Source organism: Cryptococcus neoformans (genome assembly GCF_000091045.1).
Source record: "Cryptococcus neoformans var. neoformans JEC21 chromosome 3 sequence".
In the NCBI taxonomy this organism is placed as follows: domain Eukaryota; kingdom Fungi; phylum Basidiomycota; class Tremellomycetes; order Tremellales; family Cryptococcaceae; genus Cryptococcus; species Cryptococcus deneoformans.
Genome location: NC_006685.1, coordinates 1727618 through 1748304, shown reverse-complemented (window position 1 = coordinate 1748304; position 20687 = coordinate 1727618). Strand labels below are relative to the sequence as shown.

The 20687-nt window shown below is 51.7% G+C and overlaps 8 protein-coding genes across 8 annotated transcripts; 4 read left to right on the top strand and 4 right to left on the bottom strand.

Moving 5' to 3' along the window:
* Positions 1 to 176: 176 nt before the first annotated feature.
* Positions 177 to 5428, top strand: CNC05900 (Sin3 protein, putative). The gene is made up of 8 exons (XM_569814.2): positions 177 to 319; positions 665 to 735; positions 799 to 2275; positions 2341 to 3738; positions 3803 to 4108; positions 4167 to 4325; positions 4383 to 4496; positions 4565 to 5428. Exons 2-8 carry the CDS (start codon positions 713 to 715, stop codon positions 5120 to 5122), a joined length of 4035 nt encoding a protein of 1344 aa, XP_569814.1. The 5' UTR covers positions 177 to 319; positions 665 to 712; the 3' UTR covers positions 5123 to 5428.
* Positions 5429 to 5433: 5 nt separating this feature from the next.
* CNC05890 (conserved hypothetical protein) lies at positions 5434 to 7222 on the bottom strand. Its single transcript, XM_569812.2, has 8 exons — positions 7019 to 7222; positions 6875 to 6968; positions 6753 to 6814; positions 6629 to 6690; positions 6043 to 6559; positions 5883 to 5981; positions 5730 to 5808; positions 5434 to 5661 (listed from the first exon to the last, which is right to left on the bottom strand). Exons 1-8 carry the CDS (start codon positions 7216 to 7218, stop codon positions 5473 to 5475), a joined length of 1302 nt encoding a protein of 433 aa, XP_569812.1. The 5' UTR covers positions 7219 to 7222; the 3' UTR covers positions 5434 to 5472.
* A 139-nt stretch (positions 7223 to 7361) lies between these two features.
* On the top strand, positions 7362 to 8429 carry CNC05880 (hypothetical protein). The gene is made up of 4 exons (XM_569983.2): positions 7362 to 7696; positions 7743 to 8143; positions 8201 to 8312; positions 8363 to 8429. The coding sequence occupies exons 1-4, from the start codon at positions 7373 to 7375 to the stop codon at positions 8387 to 8389; spliced, it is 864 nt and encodes a 287-aa protein (XP_569983.1). The 5' UTR covers positions 7362 to 7372; the 3' UTR covers positions 8390 to 8429.
* Positions 8430 to 8468: 39 nt separating this feature from the next.
* Positions 8469 to 9464, bottom strand: CNC05870 (hypothetical protein). Its single transcript, XM_024656865.1, has 5 exons — positions 9377 to 9464; positions 9301 to 9321; positions 9072 to 9225; positions 8869 to 8902; positions 8469 to 8801 (listed from the first exon to the last, which is right to left on the bottom strand). The coding sequence occupies exons 1-5, from the start codon at positions 9377 to 9379 to the stop codon at positions 8675 to 8677; spliced, it is 339 nt and encodes a 112-aa protein (XP_024512590.1). The 5' UTR covers positions 9380 to 9464; the 3' UTR covers positions 8469 to 8674.
* A 145-nt stretch (positions 9465 to 9609) lies between these two features.
* On the bottom strand, positions 9610 to 15247 carry CNC05860 (metal resistance protein ycf1, putative). The gene is made up of 10 exons (XM_569810.2): positions 14725 to 15247; positions 13530 to 14675; positions 11476 to 13482; positions 11291 to 11391; positions 11104 to 11209; positions 10799 to 11041; positions 10325 to 10746; positions 10127 to 10260; positions 9881 to 10047; positions 9610 to 9822 (listed from the first exon to the last, which is right to left on the bottom strand). The coding sequence occupies exons 1-10, from the start codon at positions 15001 to 15003 to the stop codon at positions 9664 to 9666; spliced, it is 4764 nt and encodes a 1587-aa protein (XP_569810.1). The 5' UTR covers positions 15004 to 15247; the 3' UTR covers positions 9610 to 9663.
* Positions 15248 to 15524: 277 nt separating this feature from the next.
* CNC05850 (riboflavin kinase, putative) lies at positions 15525 to 16818 on the top strand. The gene is made up of 4 exons (XM_569808.2): positions 15525 to 15739; positions 15799 to 16121; positions 16175 to 16277; positions 16487 to 16818. The coding sequence occupies exons 1-4, from the start codon at positions 15586 to 15588 to the stop codon at positions 16633 to 16635; spliced, it is 729 nt and encodes a 242-aa protein (XP_569808.1). The 5' UTR covers positions 15525 to 15585; the 3' UTR covers positions 16636 to 16818.
* CNC05840 (expressed protein) lies at positions 16816 to 19046 on the bottom strand. Its single transcript, XM_569806.2, has 3 exons — positions 18954 to 19046; positions 17819 to 18900; positions 16816 to 17754 (listed from the first exon to the last, which is right to left on the bottom strand). Exons 1-3 carry the CDS (start codon positions 19013 to 19015, stop codon positions 17240 to 17242), a joined length of 1659 nt encoding a protein of 552 aa, XP_569806.1. The 5' UTR covers positions 19016 to 19046; the 3' UTR covers positions 16816 to 17239.
* Positions 19047 to 19235: 189 nt separating this feature from the next.
* CNC05830 (voltage-dependent ion-selective channel, putative) lies at positions 19236 to 20655 on the top strand. Its single transcript, XM_569804.2, has 5 exons — positions 19236 to 19307; positions 19361 to 19555; positions 19640 to 19819; positions 19875 to 20162; positions 20219 to 20655. Exons 1-5 carry the CDS (start codon positions 19278 to 19280, stop codon positions 20402 to 20404), a joined length of 879 nt encoding a protein of 292 aa, XP_569804.1. The 5' UTR covers positions 19236 to 19277; the 3' UTR covers positions 20405 to 20655.
* The last annotated feature ends 32 nt before the right edge of the window (positions 20656 to 20687 follow it).

The window sequence follows — 20687 nt, the reverse complement described above, 5'->3', positions numbered from 1 at the left end:
GCTGAAGATTTATCGGGGAAAATGGTGACGTAACGAGTAGCGGAGACAAACAGGAGGAAATTCCCACGGCCGCTCGTTGCGGATTTGCTCGGCAACCACCCGCCCCGCCAGCTCCATTTCGTGGTTGTCCATTTCCCACTCGCTCTCCAACGCCCGCGCCCCTCTCCCCCCCCTCCCCGCCCCCACTCCGCCCACCATATCCCACAACATCCCCCCAAAGCGCCCGTCCCCCACCTGGCAGCAGCAGCAGGCGGGGGGCAACAGCAACCTTCGTCCCCTCAATGTCAGGGACGCATTGTCGTATCTCGACCAGGTCAAGGTGAGTGCTCTGTCGGAGCGGCGGTCCGGATGGGCGGCCCATTCGTGGGCCGTGCGATGGATGGAAGCGGATGCGGCGTGCACTGGTGGTGGATTGACCGGTGGAGTGAAAAGCGCTTTTGGTGCCGCCTCCACCGGAAAGAGAAGGTCTCCATAAAAGTGTCTGCATGCTTTGTGACGTGCGCGACTTTGCGAGGCGGGATCCGGGGGCGTATACTGTGCGGGAACCTGTGGAATGCGAGTAGAGAGGCATGGCAGGCGAGAAAACGGGTCACCCGCAACACCTCAGCCTCCACCGGCAGCTCCGGCTCCTTTTGCGGAAAGTCGGATACTAACACCATTGCAGATTCAATTCAACGACCAACCAGATGTATACAACCGCTTTTTAGACGTGATGAAAGAATTTAAAGGCCAAGTGTGAGCAGATTGATGCCTTTTTTTTCTCTTCTACTTGCGAGCCATGCTGACCGTCGCCGGTAGTATTGACACACCCGGGGTTATCGACCGAGTGTCAACACTCTTCCGCGGCCACCCATCACTTATCCAAGGCTTCAACACTTTCCTCCCGCCAGGATACCGTATCGAGTGCTTTGGAGGCGAAGGGGATGCTTCAGGGTTGATCACTGTCACCACACCTGCTGGAACAGTCAGCCAAATTCCTGGCAACTTTGCAGCTGCCATCGATCAGCGGGAGCGAGAAGCCCGTGAAGGTATCCAGGCGTCCGCCGCCGAGGTTACTGCTCGTGATAGCCGGGCGGGGTCGTCTGCGCCTTACCCTTCAGCCACGAGTCAAGGTGCTGCTCCAGCTCAACCTTTACCGCCGTTGAACGCTCTTCCGTCACATATCCCAAGCGGTCCTCCTCCTTTCCAAGGTGCTTCCCATACTGGCCGACAAGCAGCTGCTCCGCCACCTGCTCGCCAAGCTCCTGCAAGCCAGGGTCCCGGTACGCTTCCTCTGCCTCCTCACGCACAGCATCCTCTTCCTCCGTCGGGCCCTTCCACGCCTTCTGCAGCTCAATTCCTCGCATCTGGCGGACTGTCTCACGGCGCTCAACCTGCTCCTCAGCCACAACAAGGTGGCAACCGAGCCCCGATCTTAGAGTTCAACCACGCTATCACCTTTGTTAACAAGATCAAGACTAGGTTCAACAACGACCCCGAAACTTACAAGCAGTTCTTGGAAATCCTTCAGACATATCAGCGTGACACGCGGGACATTGCAGAGGTGTATGAGCAAGTTACCAAGCTCTTCACCAATGCTCCCGATCTGCTCGATGAATTCAAGCAGTTCTTGCCCGAGAATGGTACAGGCGGTCTGGGTATGCTTTCTGGCTCATTCATGCAAGCTGCTGGTGCCGCGCCTGTTGTTCCCGAAAAGGTCGCAGGTCAAAAGAGGGGTGCTGCCAAGGAGGGTAAAGAGATGGGTCAAAAGAAGCGAAGGACGGCTGCTTCGGGTGTCGAGCCTGCGACAAAAGCAACCCAGGGCAAACGCGCTCGAGCTGGTCAGAGGGAGAGTCCTTCTTTAGAAGACGTCGAGTCTGGACTCCCTGCTCTCACGCCTCAACAGCAAACTCTTGCATCCCCCGACGAAGTCGCGTTCTTTGACAAGGTTAAGAAATTCATTGACGACAAGGTGGTCTATCACGAGTTCCTTAAACTCATCAACCTCTTTGTGCAGGACATGATTGACACCAAGACCTTGCTCGACCGGGCGCAGCTGTTTATCGGGGATGCTCCCGAGGTTTGGGCAACATTCCAGAGGGTGGTGGGCGTCGATAGCGAGGGTAGGATCCCGCCTAACCCTGCTTCCATCCAGGGTGGCTACGGGTTTGGTGGAATGATTGGGATTGATAACTTGATGGTGGAGAACACCCCGATGTTGGACAGGGTCAAGCCTGATATGAACTTGGCGAGCGCCAACCAGGTTGGGCCAAGTTACCGCCAGCTGCCACGATCTGTAGGTCATATCTGTTTATCTTGTTTTCTATCAAGGCAGAATCACTAACGTAAAATGGGAAATAGGAAATCAACCTTCAATGTACTGGTCGGGATGCCATGTGTTGGGAGGTGCTCAACGATGAGTGGGTCGCTCACCCAACTTGGAACGCCGAGGACGTGGCACCGTTTGTCTCTCACCGTAAGAATCAATTCGAAGACAACCTCCACAAGTCTGAGGAAGAGCGCCACGAGTACGATTACCACATTGAAGCCAACCTGCGCACCATCGCTCTGCTTGAGCCCTTGAATAACAAGATTCAGACCATGGAGCCCGAAGAGAGGGCAAACTTCAACCTCAAGGCTGGTCTTGGTGGGCAAAGCAAATCCATCTACCAGAGGATTATCAAAAAAGTGTATGGTAAAGAGCTTGGGCCAGACGTCATTCGCGCTCTGCACGACAACCCTATTGTTGCTTTGCCCATCGTTCTTGAACGTCTAAAGGCCAAGGACGAAGAATGGAAACGTGCCCAGCGCGAATGGAATCGACTGTGGCGAGAGCAAGATGCCAAAAACTTTTATAAAGCTCTTGATTACCAGCACTCGGGTACGAAAGCCACCGACAAGAAAAAAGTTGCGCCTGCCAAGACGCTCATCAATGAGATTGAGGCACGCAAGGCTGAGCAGCTGAACCAGCGTTCGGCACTTGTCGATTTCCGCGTATGGAGGGCCAAGCCGCAGATGGAGTTTGAGTTTACGGATATGGATGTGCTCAAGGATTCGATGAAGCTTATCATCAGTTACCTCGACAGGATGCAGAGCAACTCGCTCTCATCTGCCGATCAAGTCAAGGTGGAGAGTTTCCTCCGCGACTTTGTGCCCATCCTTTTCATGCTCGACAAGGACGAGTTTGACGCCGAGTTTGGAGATGGCGAGGAGCCCAACAAGACACCAGAAGAGGAATCTGAAGATTCTGAAGGGGATGAGGAGAGCGGTAGTGCGGCAGATGACGCAGAGATCTCCAGTAATGCCGGGGGAGGTAGTGCCAGGGGCGCCAAGGGTGAAAAGAGACACGCCGCAGACTTGCGTAAGAGGTTGCTCAAGCAAGCTGCTGGGGATAATGTGAGCCGAGAATTATCGGTGACCACTACCGGCCCTACTGAGGATGGCCAGCTGCAACCATCTACGGAGCCTCTTTCTGGTGAGGTCACCCCACTGACAGAGAATGGCGAGCGCGCCGATACCCCCTTGCCCGTTCCTGCCGATCCCGAGGAAGTGGCGGAAGCGGTTGAAAAGGATAAAGCCGGGGCAGAGGCCAGCGAGCAGACGTGGGTCAAGATTGACGGCGTGGCCACGGAAAGTCAGCCCATGTCGGGGACAAGTTCAGTCAATGGGGAAAAGGAAAAGGAGCAAAGTGTAAAGGCGAAGAGAAAAGGCAACTTTTTCGCCAACAGCCATTTCTATGTCCTCTCGCGGTATCTTCAGGTGAGTATCGGTTTGAAAAATAAAAAAATAAAAAAACTACGGTGGCTGATTTCGAAATTCCAAGATGCTTTACTCTCGTCTCATGACTTGCAAGACCATCGCGTCCAAACTCGCCAAGGAGAACCGACGTCCCGTTAACCCGCTCGCTCTCAAACTTGGTCTCGTTGACCCTGTGACGCAGTACTTTGGTATTCTCCAAGGCGATAACCCTGCCGAACATTACTACTCTCATCTGCTGAGCTTGTTGGAGAGGTATTTCGACAATGAGATTGAGTTTGGAGCGTTTGAGGATGCGTTGAGATTGATGTTCACAAACGAGGCTTACCTGATGTTCAACTTGGATAAGGTGATTGGCGGTATTGTGAGACAGGTGAGTTTCAACATCATTTCTGTTAACACACAGACCAAAAGCGCTGATTTGAATTCAGATTCAAACGATTGTTGGCGACCTCAAGTCTCAAGAACTCTTTGCCCTGCTTCAGCGTGATCGTGCAAATGCAAGGACTTCGACCAAGAACCAGATTGCCTACAGAATGCAGGCTGAGGGCGTCCTGGGCGGCAACGAGAATTTGTACAAGATTGAATGGGTGAGTTACTTGATATTTAATAAACGAAAAAAAAGACGCTCATGATGCATGTCAAAGTTACCCGGGAAAGAGACGCTTACTATCCAGCTTTTGAACGAGGATGACCGTTCGGTGGACGATGCCGAAACTACGCAGGAACGATGGGCTCAATACATCGAATCCTTTGCCCTGGTATGTTTCAATTCCTTTTTCCTTTGTATTACCCCTGGGAACCTAAAACCTCTTTTTTCTTTTTTTAGACCCACCCAACGGAAGGTCTCCTCAAGCGCGTCGACTCGCCCTTCCTCCGACGAAACATTACAAAGGTCCATTCTCGCGAAGAAGAATTATCTGCTTCTGCCGGTCCGTCTTCTGCCAAGAACAATGTGGAAGCAAAGGACGGGCTGGAAATCAAGATTGCGTTGGGCAACTATCGAATGTTCTTTACCCCGGGAACAGAGGATTATTTCCACCGAGCGTACAAGCATCAACAAGTGCAGGCTAAACCCCGATCTCAAAAGTCTGTGGAGGGTGTCGCTGCTCCTGAACCTGAACCTGCTCCTGATTCTGAACCTGATTCTGAACCTGTTCCTGCCCCTGCTCCTGTTGCTCCTGCTTCTGCTCCTGATTCTGAATCCGCTCCTGCCCCTGCTCCTGATTCGGAATCCGCTCCTGCCCCTGCGCCTGTTGCTCCTGCGGCGGAAGTGCAGGAAAATGATGAGAGCGCAGATGTGGATGCGGGCGCGGAAGCGGGCGCGGAAACGGGTGCCGAGCCAAGCACGGTCGTGCCAGAATCTGCCGCTACTACAGCCGAGTAGACACGGAGAAAGAAAGAGAGAAATGTGTCTGGGGAGTTTGTATTGATTTTGTTTTTCATCCATTCTTCAAAAGTTACATGTAAAGCAAATTGAAGGAGGAGGGGAAAGGGGGCGGGGGTTGAAAGTCTCTTCTTTCTGTTTGTGTTGGCTAGTTTTGAATGTGGGCAGACGCTGATGAGTGATGGATGAGTGGATGAGTGGATGGATGAGTGATGGATGAGTGGATTGGTATTGCGAGGGGGTGTTCTAAAAAGTATTCTATACCCCGGGTGTGTTGTAGCTTTTTTTTTTCTATGAAAATGTGTGCATATCGTTTCTTCTCGCAAATCCAATTTTCACCCCCCCCCCGGCTAGAAATCCCAATCGCCCCCATCCAAATCCCTCCGCTTATCATATTTCGCCATACTTGGCTGTTTACCCTGTTCGTCCCTCATCCGACGGCTCACGTCTTCCATCCCCCGCATGGCGCGGAGGAGGTTCCCGCCGGCGAGGTTGGAGAGATCGTTCTTGGACCAACCGCGTTTGATTAGTTCGGCAAACTGTCCGGCCGGCCGGGGGGCGACGTTAGCAGGGGTAAAACGGCAAACGACAAAAGTCAGAGACGTACGAGGTAAGGATACTTGGAAACGTCTTCAAGACCCTTGGGCACTGATTCAATCCCGTCGTAATCTGATCCGATCCCGACACTGTCAGGCGCCACCACCCCCAAAACAGTCAGCGCTTTGAGAATCAAGTTTTTAAATGTGACGGGGTGACTCACTGATCCCTGCTAGTTTTATTGGCGATATACTCGATTTCATCAGCGATGTATGCGACGTCGACGAGGTCCGGGTTGGGAGAGGCGAATACGGGGAAGAAGCTGTAATGAAGCGGGGTCTATCAGTTTTCCGCTGTTAATTAAAGAAGCGTTACAGACTCACTTGACCATCACCACCCCATCGACTTTTCCCTTTCCGCTGCCCAACCTAGCCAGCACCTCGTCCGGTACATTCCTGTTCATCTTATTGAAATGCCTCGCACAGGAATGCGAGAGGATGACGGGTGCTTCTGTCAGGTCCAGCGCCTGGAGGGCAGTTTGGTCGGAAACGTGGGAGAGGTCGATGAAGATTCCGAGTCGGTTCATCTCTGGAACGAGTTCTTTGCCCAGGGGGCTCAGACCGCCCCAACGTTCTTTGACGTCTCCAAAGATACCGGCCGAATCGGCAAACGCGTTGTTACAGCTATGCGTGAGGGTCATATACCTCACCCCGAGCTGGTGGTACATTCTCAACACTGCAAGAGAATTGCCAAGCATATGCGCACCCTCCAGCCCGAAAAGACTCGCAATCTTGCCGTGCTTTATAGCCCACTCGACTTGGTCGGCGGTCCGGGCGACGGCGAATGTGTCGCTGTATTTGGAGATGAGGTTGTTTGACACGTCGAGCTGTTCGAGGGCGTCTAGAGCAAAAAGGTTAGTAGTGGAAAGGGGAAGACGGTTATGGGAAGGAGAATGTTTTTCGGACTCGCCTCGAACTTCAAAGGTCGGGTTCATAAAGTCGTCGCCATTCGTATCGCGGCATTCGGTAAAGCTATAACAAGGTCAAGAGTTTAATTGCATGGCCCATGGTAGTCAACGATTGAGAGGACTGACATGGACCAGAAGAATGCTCCCAGATGGCCCTCTCTGGCCCGAGGGATATCAAAGTGTCCGGGCTAGACACCATCTCGTCAGTTTTCTGTCTAGAAAAGCAAAGAAAGAGGCGAACGACGTACGAGGGCACCACGCAAATCAAACTTTTCGATATTGTTGCCGTAGACCGCACGGGCGAATTCGGGGAGGTCGATATGGCCATCGATCACCGGCGAGCTACAGCGCAGTCAGCATCCGGCCGGCTGCAGATGGAGCGGGATGTGCACGCTTTGAGGTAAAGCTTTGCCCTTTCGAGGACATCGCTGGGCTCCTTATGGGCATGCCGGACGACGAGGCCGACGGAGAGGCCGGCCGCGAGGAGGAGGAGGGTGGCGAGGGCGAGGAGGAGGGATGTCCGTCTGCGGGCGGCGGGGGGGGCCGAGACGGTGGACGGGGAGGGGGACAGCAGCGGGGTTTGTTCTGCCATCGTCGGTCACGGAGAGAGAGAGTTCTTGCGGTTGTTTATAATTATTTATGCCGCGCACGGAGATCGCCGATGGGCAATGACGGAGATCGCCGACGGCTACAACCCTTTTTTGTAGTAGTTGATTTCTTTGCATTAGATTCAACCACTCTACACCATGAAGCCGCTCCCCCGCATACTCACACGCCGCCTCGCCACCGCCCCCCTCCCCGCACTCACCCTCCGCTCTCCGTCCCCGCTCCTCCGGCCCCTCCACCCGCCAGCAGCGGCACCCGCTCCAGACGACTTTGTGCTCTACCCCAGCTTCCTCAGCGAGGACGAACAAGACGTGCTGGTCCGCATGGCGCTCTCGAAGCTGGGCCGCAGCCGGGCCGGCGCCGCGAGGAGGGCGAGGCGGCAGAGGGCTGGCGCGGGTGTGGCTGCGGACGGGAGTGGTAACGGTCTGCAACGCTTGTTCACGGGCGAGTACGCCTTTGAAGAGGTACGCTCCATTCCGTGCACGATAACTGTGTAGTAACGGGCATTAGGGCCACTACGATTCTGTCATCCACGGCTATCGCGAATCGCTGCTCTCCACGCTCCCCCCTTCTCCGCACCCTCTCCTCGCCCCTACTCTTCGTCGCATATACTCTTTGTTCTTCTCTTCCCTTCCCGCTCTTCCCCACTCAACCACACACACAGAGACACCCCTCCCGCCCGCAGGAACACTCACCCACATCCTCCACCTCTCCCCAACGGGCGCCATCCTCCCGCATGTCGACAACCTCGAAGCCTCGGGCCGGGTTATTCTCGGGGTATCGTTGGGTGCCGAGAGGACGTTGAGGTTGAGGCGCAAGCTGCGGGACGGCGCGGGGGTCGAAAAGGGGGAAAGCACAGGAGAAAAAGGCTGGGAGGTGAGGTTGGGTAGCGGTTCAGTCTACATCCAGCGGTACGTCCTTCCAGAGCTCTAGCCCCCGGGATTACAAAAATTCAACACCTATTCTAGCGACGCGATCCGGTACGGGTACGAACACTCCATCCTCCCGTTTGACGACCCGTCTTCCATCTGGGATGGGGAGAGGCTAGAGCCGGGACATCGGATTAGTATCATGATTAGGGTGAGTATCCCTCGAGTCATGCCGTTCAAAACGCTGACGATGCATGGTAGGACGTGCCGCCCAAACCTGATCTCTGAGTAGGTCACTTGGTAGTATTTGCATGAATTGCATTAGATTCATTGGACATGATCTTTGGTTACACTCACACGGCTTTTCTTGGGATCAGCATTTTTATTCATACAGATGGTTCTTTTAAGAAAAGGTTACAATAGTTTGAATTCTCTCCCTACTCCGCTTTCCCTTCCACTCCCTTCCTATGATTTCTTCAAAATTCAGAATCAGAAACGCAATACCGGTCCAACCTGACGCGGGGTGAAGGGGGACGAGGGGGAAACGAATGATGGCGCGATAAACAGGCCCCATTACAATGGCGTAGCCACCGGTCTTTCGGCATGACCGTCAAACGTTTCTACAAGATAATACGCCGTGCTGGCTGTTGCGAGCAGCGCAAGGCTAGCTGGAAAACGAGCGCGGGTCTTGACGAATCGTCTGTTTACCAAAAGAAAAGAAAGCGTCAGTTAATTTTCATGCTCTTGTTAGAGACGTAGAGGCGTACCTTATAGTGGGGTACATTAGTGCGGCCGAGCTTGCTGTGTGGGGTATGGATATAAAAGGAGATGAACCAATCAGCGCCGTCCCAACTCATCACCCCAATCCAAACACCCCAATCCAGACATCCTCCCCCAGACATCCCCCCCAGACATCCCCCAGACATCCCCCGACATCCTCCCCCAGACATCCTCCCCCGGATGGACTTACCAGCCGCACTCTCATACCCATAATCCATCCCATCCCGAATCCGCATCCCGCTAATCATCATCGCACTGCCGATACCGAGCGAAGCGACGAGCGACGGGAGAGACGAGTAGCGCGTGTAGGCCACGATACCGCCTGCGACGGAGAGACCTGAGAGCTGTGGCGAGAAGGGGGTTGGTCAGCGCGGTGGGCCGGGCGTGGGGAGGCTAGGGACGACGGAGGCATGACGTACGGCGTAGATGGGCTTGCTGGACTGTCGGACGCGGGGTTAGCTGGGTGTGTGGACGAGGGGCGGTTAATGTGCTTACCATTGTGTATAGTATAATGTGTTTGCGGCTAAAAGTAATGGCTGGCTGAAATAATCGCTGGACATGGTTTACACATGGCAAAATGGCGAGATGTCGTCGTAGGCAGGGTGACCATGGACCAAAGCCGCCGCTTTCCCGGCCCGAACCGGCTAATCCATTCACGATGACGCCGAGCGGCCATCCCCGACATCGCGCGTTTCTTTTATTAGAACGAGTGTTGTATCATTTTGATTTGCATGATTAATTTGCATTTTTTCAGTTTAAAAAAAGGTACATGATGCAACTACCTAGATTGCGTTCTCCAGACCAGCTTCCTGCACCAAGGAGAAAAACAACGATTCAGGCCTCTGCATGAGTACCTGCGGCGTATCGTACTCTGCCACCCGGCCTTCAGACATGACAAGCACGCGGTGACTATCTATGATCGTGTTGATCCGATGCGCAATCTGGCACAAGTAAAATCACATCAGCTCGTCTCTTTCTACTCTAAAAAAAAAGACGTACGGTGATAGTAGTGACATCTTTGAAATCAGGCCCACGCAAGATTTGCTGAACAGCCTCATCGGTTTCAAGATCGATAGAGCTAGTAGCTTCGTCCAAAACTAGAATCTTGGTCTTGCGTAGCATGGCGCGCGCAAAGCATAAGAGTTGACGCTGACCAGCACTCAAGTCTAAAAGAAAAAATAGCGTCAATGTCATCAACGAAAAAAAAAAAAAAAAAAAAAAAAAAGAGAAAACTTGAACACGTACTGCTACCACCCTCGGAAACCTCGGCGTCAAGCGAGCCACCCATATTGTTCATGACATGGTCCTTCAAGTGGGCTTGCTCAAGAGCTCGCCACATATCGGCATCAGATGCGGACTCGGTAGGATCGATATTGTTCCTGCGTACAAAAATCGCAATCAGCTCTGTAACAGTAGCACATATGTATATATCTAAAAACCCACCTCAAAGTGCCTTCGAACAACTGAGGGTCTTGCGGGATGATGGAGACAATCGTCCGTAAGTCGTGCAAGCCAATCGTCGAAATATCGACACCGTCAATGAAAATCTTGCCTCCTGCAGCTTCGATGATGCGGAAAAGTGCCAAGGTGAGCGATGACTTGCCCGCACCCGTTCGGCCACAGACACCGACACGCTCCCCACCGTTGATCTTGATGCAAACGTCCCGAAGAACAAAATCAAGCTCCGGTCGGTATTTCATACTAAAGTGATCAAATTCGATCGATCCTTCTTGAGGCCAAGTAGAAGCCGGCTTGGTCTCGGGGATAAAGTCGGGTGCTTCAGAGTCCAAGTTGGCATACCCAAGCACACGCTCGACAGACACAATGTTCTGCTCCACCTCGGAAGCGCTCCGCACAAGCCAGTTCTAAAACGACAATCATCAGTTAAAAACCATATTCCCCCGGTCCATAACTTACAAGAGTACCGGTGACGGAAATAGTATAAGACATCAAGAGACCGACCAATCCCGCATCCACACTGTTGGACATGATAAGAGCCGCGACTGATGTGAGCGCGGTGGAGAACATGAGGCAACTACCCAGGAATTCAAGTCGGACGGCAAGCCATCGGTTGATAGTCATAGCCGGCATGAAACACGCCTGGTTTCGATCCACACGGGCTTCGTTGTTGGCAATGAATCGGGCAGATTGGCCATATCCCTATTTTAAAAAAAAATGCAAAACGTGAGTATATGGTGGATGGTTTTTTAATAAGCGCTTACTCGGATAACAGGCAGACCGGAAAGGGTTTCGCCAAAGAAGGAGAAGACGGGAGATCGAGAAACGGCGTCAAGCCGTTTCAGCTCTCGAGAAGTAGCAAGATAGAATCTGTGAGGATCATGCGTTAGCTTTCCCGCACACTAATTTTCAAGGAAAAAAAAAAGAAAAAAGAAAAAAGAAAACACCAACCTCATGACAATCCTGTAGAGGTAACCAAGAGGGATGAACACGAGCAACACCAAAGGCGTGCCCATAGCAATGACTACCACAGTACCGAGGACTGATACGGACTACTCTCCCCAAAAAAAGCCAAAAAATGTCAGCCGCAAAATCAAAACGCGCTTACCGCAATAACAGAAAAGCTCTTCACTTACAGTACGGAAGAAACCACCGAGAGCCATAATCAAGACTTCATCAATAACAAAGATATCCCTAGAGAACAAGTTGAGGATTCGTCCTGTTGGTGTAAGCTCGAAGAATGACAAGGGACTCTTCATCAAAGCCCCAAATGACCTGTCATGGAGACTCCTACTAGACTTGAGGGCACAAACAATCTTGAGCGTGGCGACGCTGACAACGTTGGCCACGGAACCAGAAATACCGACGATACCGTAGATGAGGAGGTATTTGGTCACACTCGGCATCTCGCCTGAACTATCAGAGTTGGCACTGGCCCAAGCACGAAGTACAAAGTTGGAAAGAATGTTCAAACCCTGCGCGAGACTCATCGCGCCGATAAAGACGGCAACGCCCCATTTGGAAGAGGCCTTGATGAATTCCCGGTAGACTTCTCGCTTCACGTTGCCCTTTTCAGAGCGTTCCTTTGGTTTAGCGCTTTCGCGTAGGTCACGCAGGGCGTCACGTTTGGCAGTACGGAGAGAAACGACAGAAGATCGACGCATGATGTCGCGGCTGAGCTGTCGGTACGCTTTGCGTTGTTTAGGAGAATCAGCGCCAGTGACAATCTCAGCTTCTTCGCTGTCTTCCACACCCTCTGGTTCCTCAACTACCACCACCTCCTCTTGTCCAACAACCGTAGGTGTAGTAGCACCAGAACCTTGTCCAGAATCTTGTCCATCGCCCATGGCAGATTGCTTGCCCAAACCAGTGATAAGCTTGTAAAGCTCAGAGGACGAATCGTTCATGGCCTCTTCATAAGTACCCCGCTCAAGCACAATACCTCTACGGAGAGAGATGATTTGGTCGGCCTGGGGAAGAAAAGTGACAGCGTTGGTACAGAGAATTCGGGCTTTTGAAGCAAGGAGACCGTTAGGCCCGATGACCTTGTCGAAAATGTGTCGACCGACATGAGAATCAACGGCCGCAAGAGGATCGTCAAGAAGGTAAATATCGGCACGAGCATAGACAGCTCTAGCAAGACAGATACGAGCCTTTTGACCACCAGAGAGGGAAACACCCTTTTCACCGACCTCGGTCATATCGCCGCTAGGAAGTACCGCAAGGTCTTGCCTCAAAGCACAAGCATCCAACACCTGTTCGTAAAACTGTTTGTCGAATCGGTGGCCAAACACAATGTTATCCTTGACAGTCGCAGAGAGGATCCAAGAGTTTTGCGAAAAGTATGCGACCTCGCCGCGGAGAGTGACAGAGCCGTCAGAGCGAGTCATTTCACCAAGAATCGCGCCCAACAGAGATGATTTGCCGTCACCAACTCGGCCGATAAGAGCGATAAGCTCACCCTTTTTAACTTCAAGGTCGATGTCCTGCAGGATGGGCTCCGTAGAGCCCTCGAGCCATCGGAATTCGCCATTCTTAATGCTAACAACGGTATCGCCCTTTTGAGGCTCACCCTGAGGATCTTCAGAAGGTCGAATGACAGTGCGGGCATTAGGGTTGAGTTCATCAGCAGCAAGGAAACTTTCCAAACGGCCGACTGAAACGGAAGCTTCGATGATAGAGTTGAGGATGTTGGCAAACATGGCCATGGGGAAGGAGAGAAGCTGGAAGAGAGAGATGGCGGGGAAAATGATCTCACTGGTCAAAGGTTTGTCGCTGGTGAAAGCAAACGTGGCAAAGGTAGAGAATGCAACAAGGAAGGGGGTACCTTGCCAGATAAAGTTACTTCCAGCCATGACGATACCAATCTTGCGCAACATCTTGAGTTCTTGGTTGTTACGGATGTCGTAGATCTTGTTGGCAAATGCCTGCTCCCAGCCGTACAGCTTGATAGACTTGATGTTGTTGAGGATCTCGTTCATGGTACGAGTACGAGTGTCCTTGACCTTCATTAATCGCCGGTGGTAGCGCTTATTGAATCGAGAAATGAGAGTGTTTGCTGGCAAACTGACCACCATGACAGCAACGCCCATAAACGCTTGCCAGCCGACAAGCCTGTAGAGAGAAATGAATGCAATGAGAATCTGCAAAGGTTAGCTAATTGCTCTTTACAGTCAAGAGCAGTGCTTACCTGGAAAGGGCCTGACCAAGCAATATGACCGTACTGACAGACATCTGCAATCCTGACGGCATCAACGCTCTGGAGGTTGACAATGTCACCAGTAGTCCTGCCAGACTTTTCGCCGTTGCTAAGGACAAGTGCCTTGCGGTAAATCAAAGTGACAAGTCCACCCCGGATACGCATAGTGGTGGTAAAGCATCGCTGGAAGTACTGGTGCAAAACGGCGGTTCCTACGTTTGCGCTGATAAACATCAAAACGGCAATAGCGTACCCAGTAACAGGCGGCATTGGACGTTCACTAGTGTAGCTCGAGACAAAGTTGAGTAACAACCTCAAAAGTTGAGGCTGCAGAAAGTTGATCATATCATACAAGGCCTTGAGGATACCAGCAACAATATAAGGACCACCGTAAGCCTTGACAAGGGCGATCTTGAGAGAAGCGCTCTTCTTTTTGCCAGCTTTGACCTGTTCAGCTTGCGATTTCCAGGTTTCCGCAAGACGGTTGGAAAGAGCTTCGGCAGAGTCTTCAGAGGGGAGCGCCCACATGTCTTCTTCACCAAGGTACTTGCGGGTACCAAGAGAGAGAAGAGGAGTGAGCCAAGAAAAAGTCAGAATTTCATAGATATTGGCGGTGGAAACGGGGCTCTCGACATCGCCGTAAGCGTTCTTGCCCGGCACAGCACCTTGGCCGTCCAAGTTCTCGATTCCATCCGCTTCTTCTTCCTCGTCATCCTCCAAGGCGATTTTGCCGTTTCTCTTCCAAGGAGCATTCCATCTCTGCCATTTCTTTTCAGGAGAGTATAGTTCGAGCAGAAAAGCGGGAAGAGCCGCAATGATACTTGCGAACCAGAAAGCCTGTCTTGCCAACAACAAGCGCCCTGAAGTAGAATGGGTAAGACCAGAGTTGAGGGCACCAGAAACGATCATTGTCCTAAGGCGGATGGCAAATACGAGAAGATAGGTGGGATAGAAGAGAAGAATAATAGTCGATGAAGTTCGGGAAGTGTGGTGGTTCAAGGCGGTGAGGTGGATAAGCGATAAGAGAGTCACGAAGAGCAGCAAGTAGTGGGCGGCGGAAAGAAGATTTACAGAGATGTTTTTGAATGTAAGGCATAATGAAACTAGGGAGAAGACGGCAGAAGCTGCGAGGAAGCCCTAAAAAAGAATGAGCCATGATAACGCACAGACATGGAAGCCAACGTACCACCTTGGTGGAGCATATTCTCTCACTTCTCCTGGACCTCGTAATCCATGCAAGACCACCGTTCAGTCCGCCTTTCTTGAGTTGTCTTGTGATTCTCAAGATCTGGGAAAGTGCGAGCAAGGTGAAGAAGGCGAGAGGGGCGGGCAGTAAAACGGCGTGCTCGAAGCACTGGGTAAAGTCGAGATCCCTATGGGACGAGACAATTTTTGGAGGAAAGGTACAGTCATACGGGCGGGTGTGCTTCGAGGCGAAGGCCTCGAAGGCTGCTTGGGCAGTCATCTAGAAGTTGGCGAAGAGATTAAAAAAAGTGACTGTAAGGGCACGCTCCGTCAAGGTCGAGCGACAGCCAAAGTATCTTCCCGACTGGCCGATCTGTCAATAGCAAACTAAAGAGCGTACTATGTAATTGAAAGTGGCGAGGCGTCTTTTCCAATGATTGCTATCCACGTTAGCTAAAGCTACAGGAAAGTGACAGGGATGTGGATGAGCGAGGGAAAAAGTTATCGAAGATGATAAAATTGAAGAATTGCCTGTTCATCCGTCATCCATTGCTGCGTCGCGACGATTATTAGATTTATTTATTATGCGACCTTCGGTCACCGGTGAGCGACTGCGCCCACAGTGCCATTTCCCAAATAAAAACCCCCCGGAACCTGAATTATTGGTAAGCAAAAATTAATTAATAAACATTACGTAAGTGACAAATCGCATCGGTGATCGCCGAAATCTGGCGATTATGCGCGCTTCACCTCGACGATGACCATCGCACGACCACCGATCGAACATTCCTTCCCTTCGGCTTTTATAACCTGTCTTATCATTCCATTATCCTCGTTACTCACCTCCAGAACAAATCGCAAAATGCCTCGCGAAGCTCCGATGGCCCCCGTTTCCCGATCAAACCGCCCTAGTATCGTAGGCCCTGACGAGCCTGAAGCTCCGTACCCCCTCAAGCTTGAAGGGACCGTTACCAAAGGTTTTGGTAGAGGTGCGAGGTATCTGGGGATCCCCACAGGTATGACTTGCTTCCCATGGTGTGCCTATGGTTTGCTGACGAATACCTGACTGCTCCAGCCAATCTTCCAGACGAGTCTTTGGGTCCACTCAACGATCTTGGTCTTACAGGTATCTACTACGGCTTCGCCCGTGTTCATCCCTCCTTATCCACCCCTCTCCCATCCGCCCTTCCTACCCCCGTCGTCTCCAAACCCTCTACACCTGGTCCTGAGGGCAAGAAAGTCGAGAGCGAAGCTCAATTGGAGGCGTTACCTACCATCACCGCACCTTACCCTCCCGAACACCACGCCCAGAGATGGAGTAAGGAAGATGAGAAAGTTTGGCCGATGGTGATGAGTGTTGGGTGGAATCCTTACTTTAAAAATGAAAAAATTACCGCTGTAAGTCGTGCCGCATCCTTTATTAAATACCAAATGCTTACGCTGGAGAGTAGGAAGTGCATATTATGCACCCCTTCAAAGCTGATTTCTATGGACACCACATGAGTATCGTTATCCTTGGATATATCAGGCCCGAACTTGACTACGTCTCTAAAGGTTAGCTCACCCCAACCATCCTCTCTGCTTTTTATTTCCCCTGCGGACGATCTTTCAGATTAGAGGCTGACTTTATTACCCTCTCCACCCATTCTCAACTTCCATCTCACCACACCCTCGACTTTTGACTCATTCCCATCCATTTTTTTCCCATTTTCACAATGACTAACCAACCGCACCGAACCACCAACCCAAAAACAATGATGCAGAGGCCCTCATAGATGATATAAAAACAGACGTTAAAGTAGCGCTTAACTCACTTGCCAGGCCCAAGTACGCCGATTTCGCCCATGACGAGTTTTTGTTCAAACAATCTCTGTTCACAGCCGGGCAGTCACAGAACAATCTGGGAGTTTAAATCCTTGTTGTAGGAAGCGCCATCGAGCAGAGGGGTAGAGTACGTTCGCATATTCTGAAGGGGGGAGGGACTTGCCGGAGGGAGAGTAGTCGAGAATTTTCACGTTGTACGAGTACAGATAACCCATAAACCATGAGCCATGATGCTAGATAAATAGACCCAGAAGAGTACAAATTTATGGACATTTTTTTGCATATCTGCACTCCATCTCCTTTTCCCCATCTGAATAAATCACTACGGAAAGTCATGAGATATCATGCAGTTCATAAAAATTACGTTATATAGAAGCGGAAATTGCCAGCATTCAGCATCACCTATGTCTAACACATGTGGCCTGCGAGACTATTTGGGGTTACTGGTACGTACTAATCCAAAAATCCGAGAGCGGCACTTTGTCCGTTTTTGCGTGGCTGCGAGAAAAGGTTTATGCGTTACTTTATATATGAAGGCCGGAACTGCTTCTCTTCTGCGTGGCGGGTCGTGCGTACGAAGATTTGAAGGTGATTATTTGGTACAACAATGATGGTCTACTTCACAGATTATTCTCTTTTCTTCCTCCCACTCTACCCTCTTTCCTCCACCAACTTTCTCCCTTCCCAAGGCTTTATCCAAGCACAATTCTCCCATCCCTAACCAGTCCCGCTGCTTCAGCATACCTCTCGACCCTTTCCACTTGCACCTTGTACCCATCTAACAATCTCTCCACCCATCCACCAGCCGGGAAACTTTTCGACCACTGGTTATGGAGATGAATCGAGTACACATGTGATGATGTTTCTTCTAGCAGTTCCCTACCCGACTTGCCTCCATGACTTCCATCTTGACAGGAGGACCAAGGGATACCAGCAAATGTAGGGGGGTCAGGCGCGAATGGATCAGGGAATCGGTTATCGAGTCTACAATTCCTTGGGTCAGAGAAACACCACGGGAGTACGGCGAATGGCCGTTTGTTCGCTGCTATCAGATGCCGATGCAACTTGGCATAGAGGTGCGAGCCCCAGGTAAATGTATTGGGTTTAGGAAGGGGGGATGAGGCCATGATATGGAATGCTTCGCAGAGGTATGGGGAGGAAGGCTGGAAGTGCATGAGAGCACCATTAAGGGAGAAGTATGGTTTGTCTAAAAGGGAAAAGAGATGGTTATTTGAAATGGCCGAGAGTGATTGCGGAGGAAGTGAACTCACCATAGCAATCCCACTGGGTAACCCATTCCTCCTCTGTGAGAGGATGTAGATCTCTTGTCAAAAGCTGATCCATGTCCATCCATATTCCTCCATAATTCCAAAGCACCAACAGTCTCACCGCATCCCCATCCACCCATGCCCTCTCATCAAATATTCCTTTCTGTCCTCCATTGTTGCCCAAGATCGAGGCCAATTCTGTCCCTTGGGTGAGAACGTCCAGATCTACTTCGCGAACTTGAATGTATTCGCCCCATCTCTTCAGGAACGGTGCCACATGTGGATTGGCTCTCAGGACATTCGCTCCATTTGTCCAGAGGATCAAGGTTGAGTGCGAAAGGGGCTGTGTAGCTAGGAACGAGAGGAACGTTGCGGTCTGTCTTTCCCCAAAGGGGAGTAAATCCGCTCGCCAGTATGTATGGTAGTAGACATGCTCTAAAGGGGCGTCTGGGAAAGGCTGGATTGTGGAAGCAAAGTCATAGCATGACATTCCCCGTTTGAGGCTGACACCTGGGGCGAGGAGATGTCGCTTAGGGGCAAGGTGTTTGGTGAGGTTGTATTTTGGAGAAATAAGTGACGGGGAGAAGCAGCCCCGAAGAGGTTCGAGGGAGTCAATCTCGGAGGCAACCCATTTCCTGGAAAAGATGGAGAATTCGACTTGGATCTCGTACGACCGTCGCCAGAGGATAATAGCATAGATTAATGCTGAAATGGGGAGGAGAAGGAAAATGTATTTGGAACGACGACCACCTCGCCGGAAGGAGGGAAACCATCCTGAAGGTTGTATTCTCCGTCTTCCACCGTGAAACGGTAGTGAGAAGGATCCCCGTGCTTGACGCTTGCTTTTGTAAGGCGGTTGTAAGAGATCATTCTCGTCGTTTTGGTCATCCGCTCCTGGAGAGACGGCAGAGACGGATTTACGGCGTGAGCGAGCGACATTAAAAGTGTCCGAGTGGTACGGGGCGTAGGAATGTACGCTTTGGCTTTGTATGTTGAGTATTGCAGGCCCAGGTTTGCGATAAGGATGACTCTCGCTCTCTTCCTCTGCTGAAGTTGTCGGGTGTGTTGGGGCGAGGGAAGGGTTCCTGCGGGCGGTGTGGTCAGCTGTGACCGAGGAACCAGGCTGTACAAAGCTCACCACTGGGCTTCTGGCCACGTATGTGCGCTTGCAGCATCGCTGTCTACGCCGCTGTTCTCCATGGCCGTGGTGTGTCCCTGTTCGAGTGGCTGCAGAGCACCAGACGACACGAATGGGAAAGGAATGTTGACGATGTCATCGTTTGTGGTGTATACGTAATCACGCACGGAGGGCCGCCACACTGGAAGTCGCGGGGTTATGTCCGCTGCCCTGAATGACGAATGGGATCGATGGAACACGGCGCAACTCCTTGCCCTCCAGAACCATCTTCCATTTCCCCATTACACTTTCTCCAAACATAGCAACAACAAGTATCCATAAATAATGTCCCAAGCTGTTCCTCCTTCCTGGCGAGTAAGTAACACCACTCCTCCTCTTCCACGCCGCAGCCACTCACACCTCTGCAGGACCTCGGCAAGTCCTCCTCCGACCTCCTCCTCAAGGACTACCCCATCCAGGGTACTTCTCTCGAGGTCAAGACCCTTACTCCTTCCAACGTCGCCTTCAAGGTCGCCGGTACCAAGGACGCCAAGACCGATGCCATCTCTGGTGACATCGAGGGCAAGTACGTCGACTTCAAGAACGGCTTGACCTTCACCCAGGTACGTGGAATGTTCTACCTACTTTACAGGAAGGAAGACAAGAAACAGCGCGAGCTAACTTGTTTGTTTTTTTCCTTGTGACAGGGCTGGACCACCACCAACGTTCTCCGAACTCAACTCGAGCTCGAGAACCAGATTGCCAAGGGCTTAAAGTTTGACCTTGCTACCACCCTCAACCCCGCTAAGGCTTCCAAGTCTGCCATCTTGACTGCCATCTACAAGCAGCCTTCTTTGCACACTCGTGCCACTGTTGACCTCTTCAAGGTAAGCTTTCCCGCTCTTTTCGGATCATCAGCAGTGATGCTAACGCACCCTGTAGGGCCCCACCTTCACCGCTGACACCGTTGTCGGTCGTGACGGTTTCCTTGTTGGTGCCGAGGCTTCTTACGATGTCCTCTCCGGCGCCATCACCCGATACGCTGGTGCCGTCGGCTTCTCTGCCCCCGAGTACGCCGTCACCCTTCACGGTCTCGGTAACCTCTCCACCTTCGCCGCCTCTTACTACCACAAGGTTTCCAAGGACGTCGAGGCTGGTGCCAAGGCCGTTTACGACACCAAGTCCACCGCTGGTAATGTCTCCCTCGAGGTCGGTGCCAAGACCTACCTTGTGAGTTGCATCTATATATATCTTTGTTATTTTTTTCACTAATTTTATCTGCCTAGGACAACGCTGCCTTTGTCAAGGCCAAGATCAACAACGCCGGTGTCCTCTCCCTTGGTTACACCCAAGCTCTCCGACCCGGTGTCAAGGCGTCCGCTGGTGTTTCCGTTGACACCACCCGTCTCAACGAGCCCACCGCTGGTCAGGCCGCCCACAAGGTTGGCGCTTCCATTGTTTTCAACGCTTAAGGGATTCAGAAGGGATGAAAGTACAGATATGCATTTATTTGCGGGATACATAAAGATTCTGGGATCGTGCACTTGTGAATTGACTTAAGAATGGGGGTCTGCGTGCGCTTTCTGTTTATGCCTATTCGGGGTGCCGATGGCGTTGCGCGTCGCGAGGAGAATCGGATTTAACCGTTAGCTCCGGGGACATGTACCGGAAAGTCCGGAACGTTTGTTTTGACTGTTACGTAAATATAATTATTAGTCTCGGGGGGCTTGTTGCTTATGACTTGCGAGATGAATC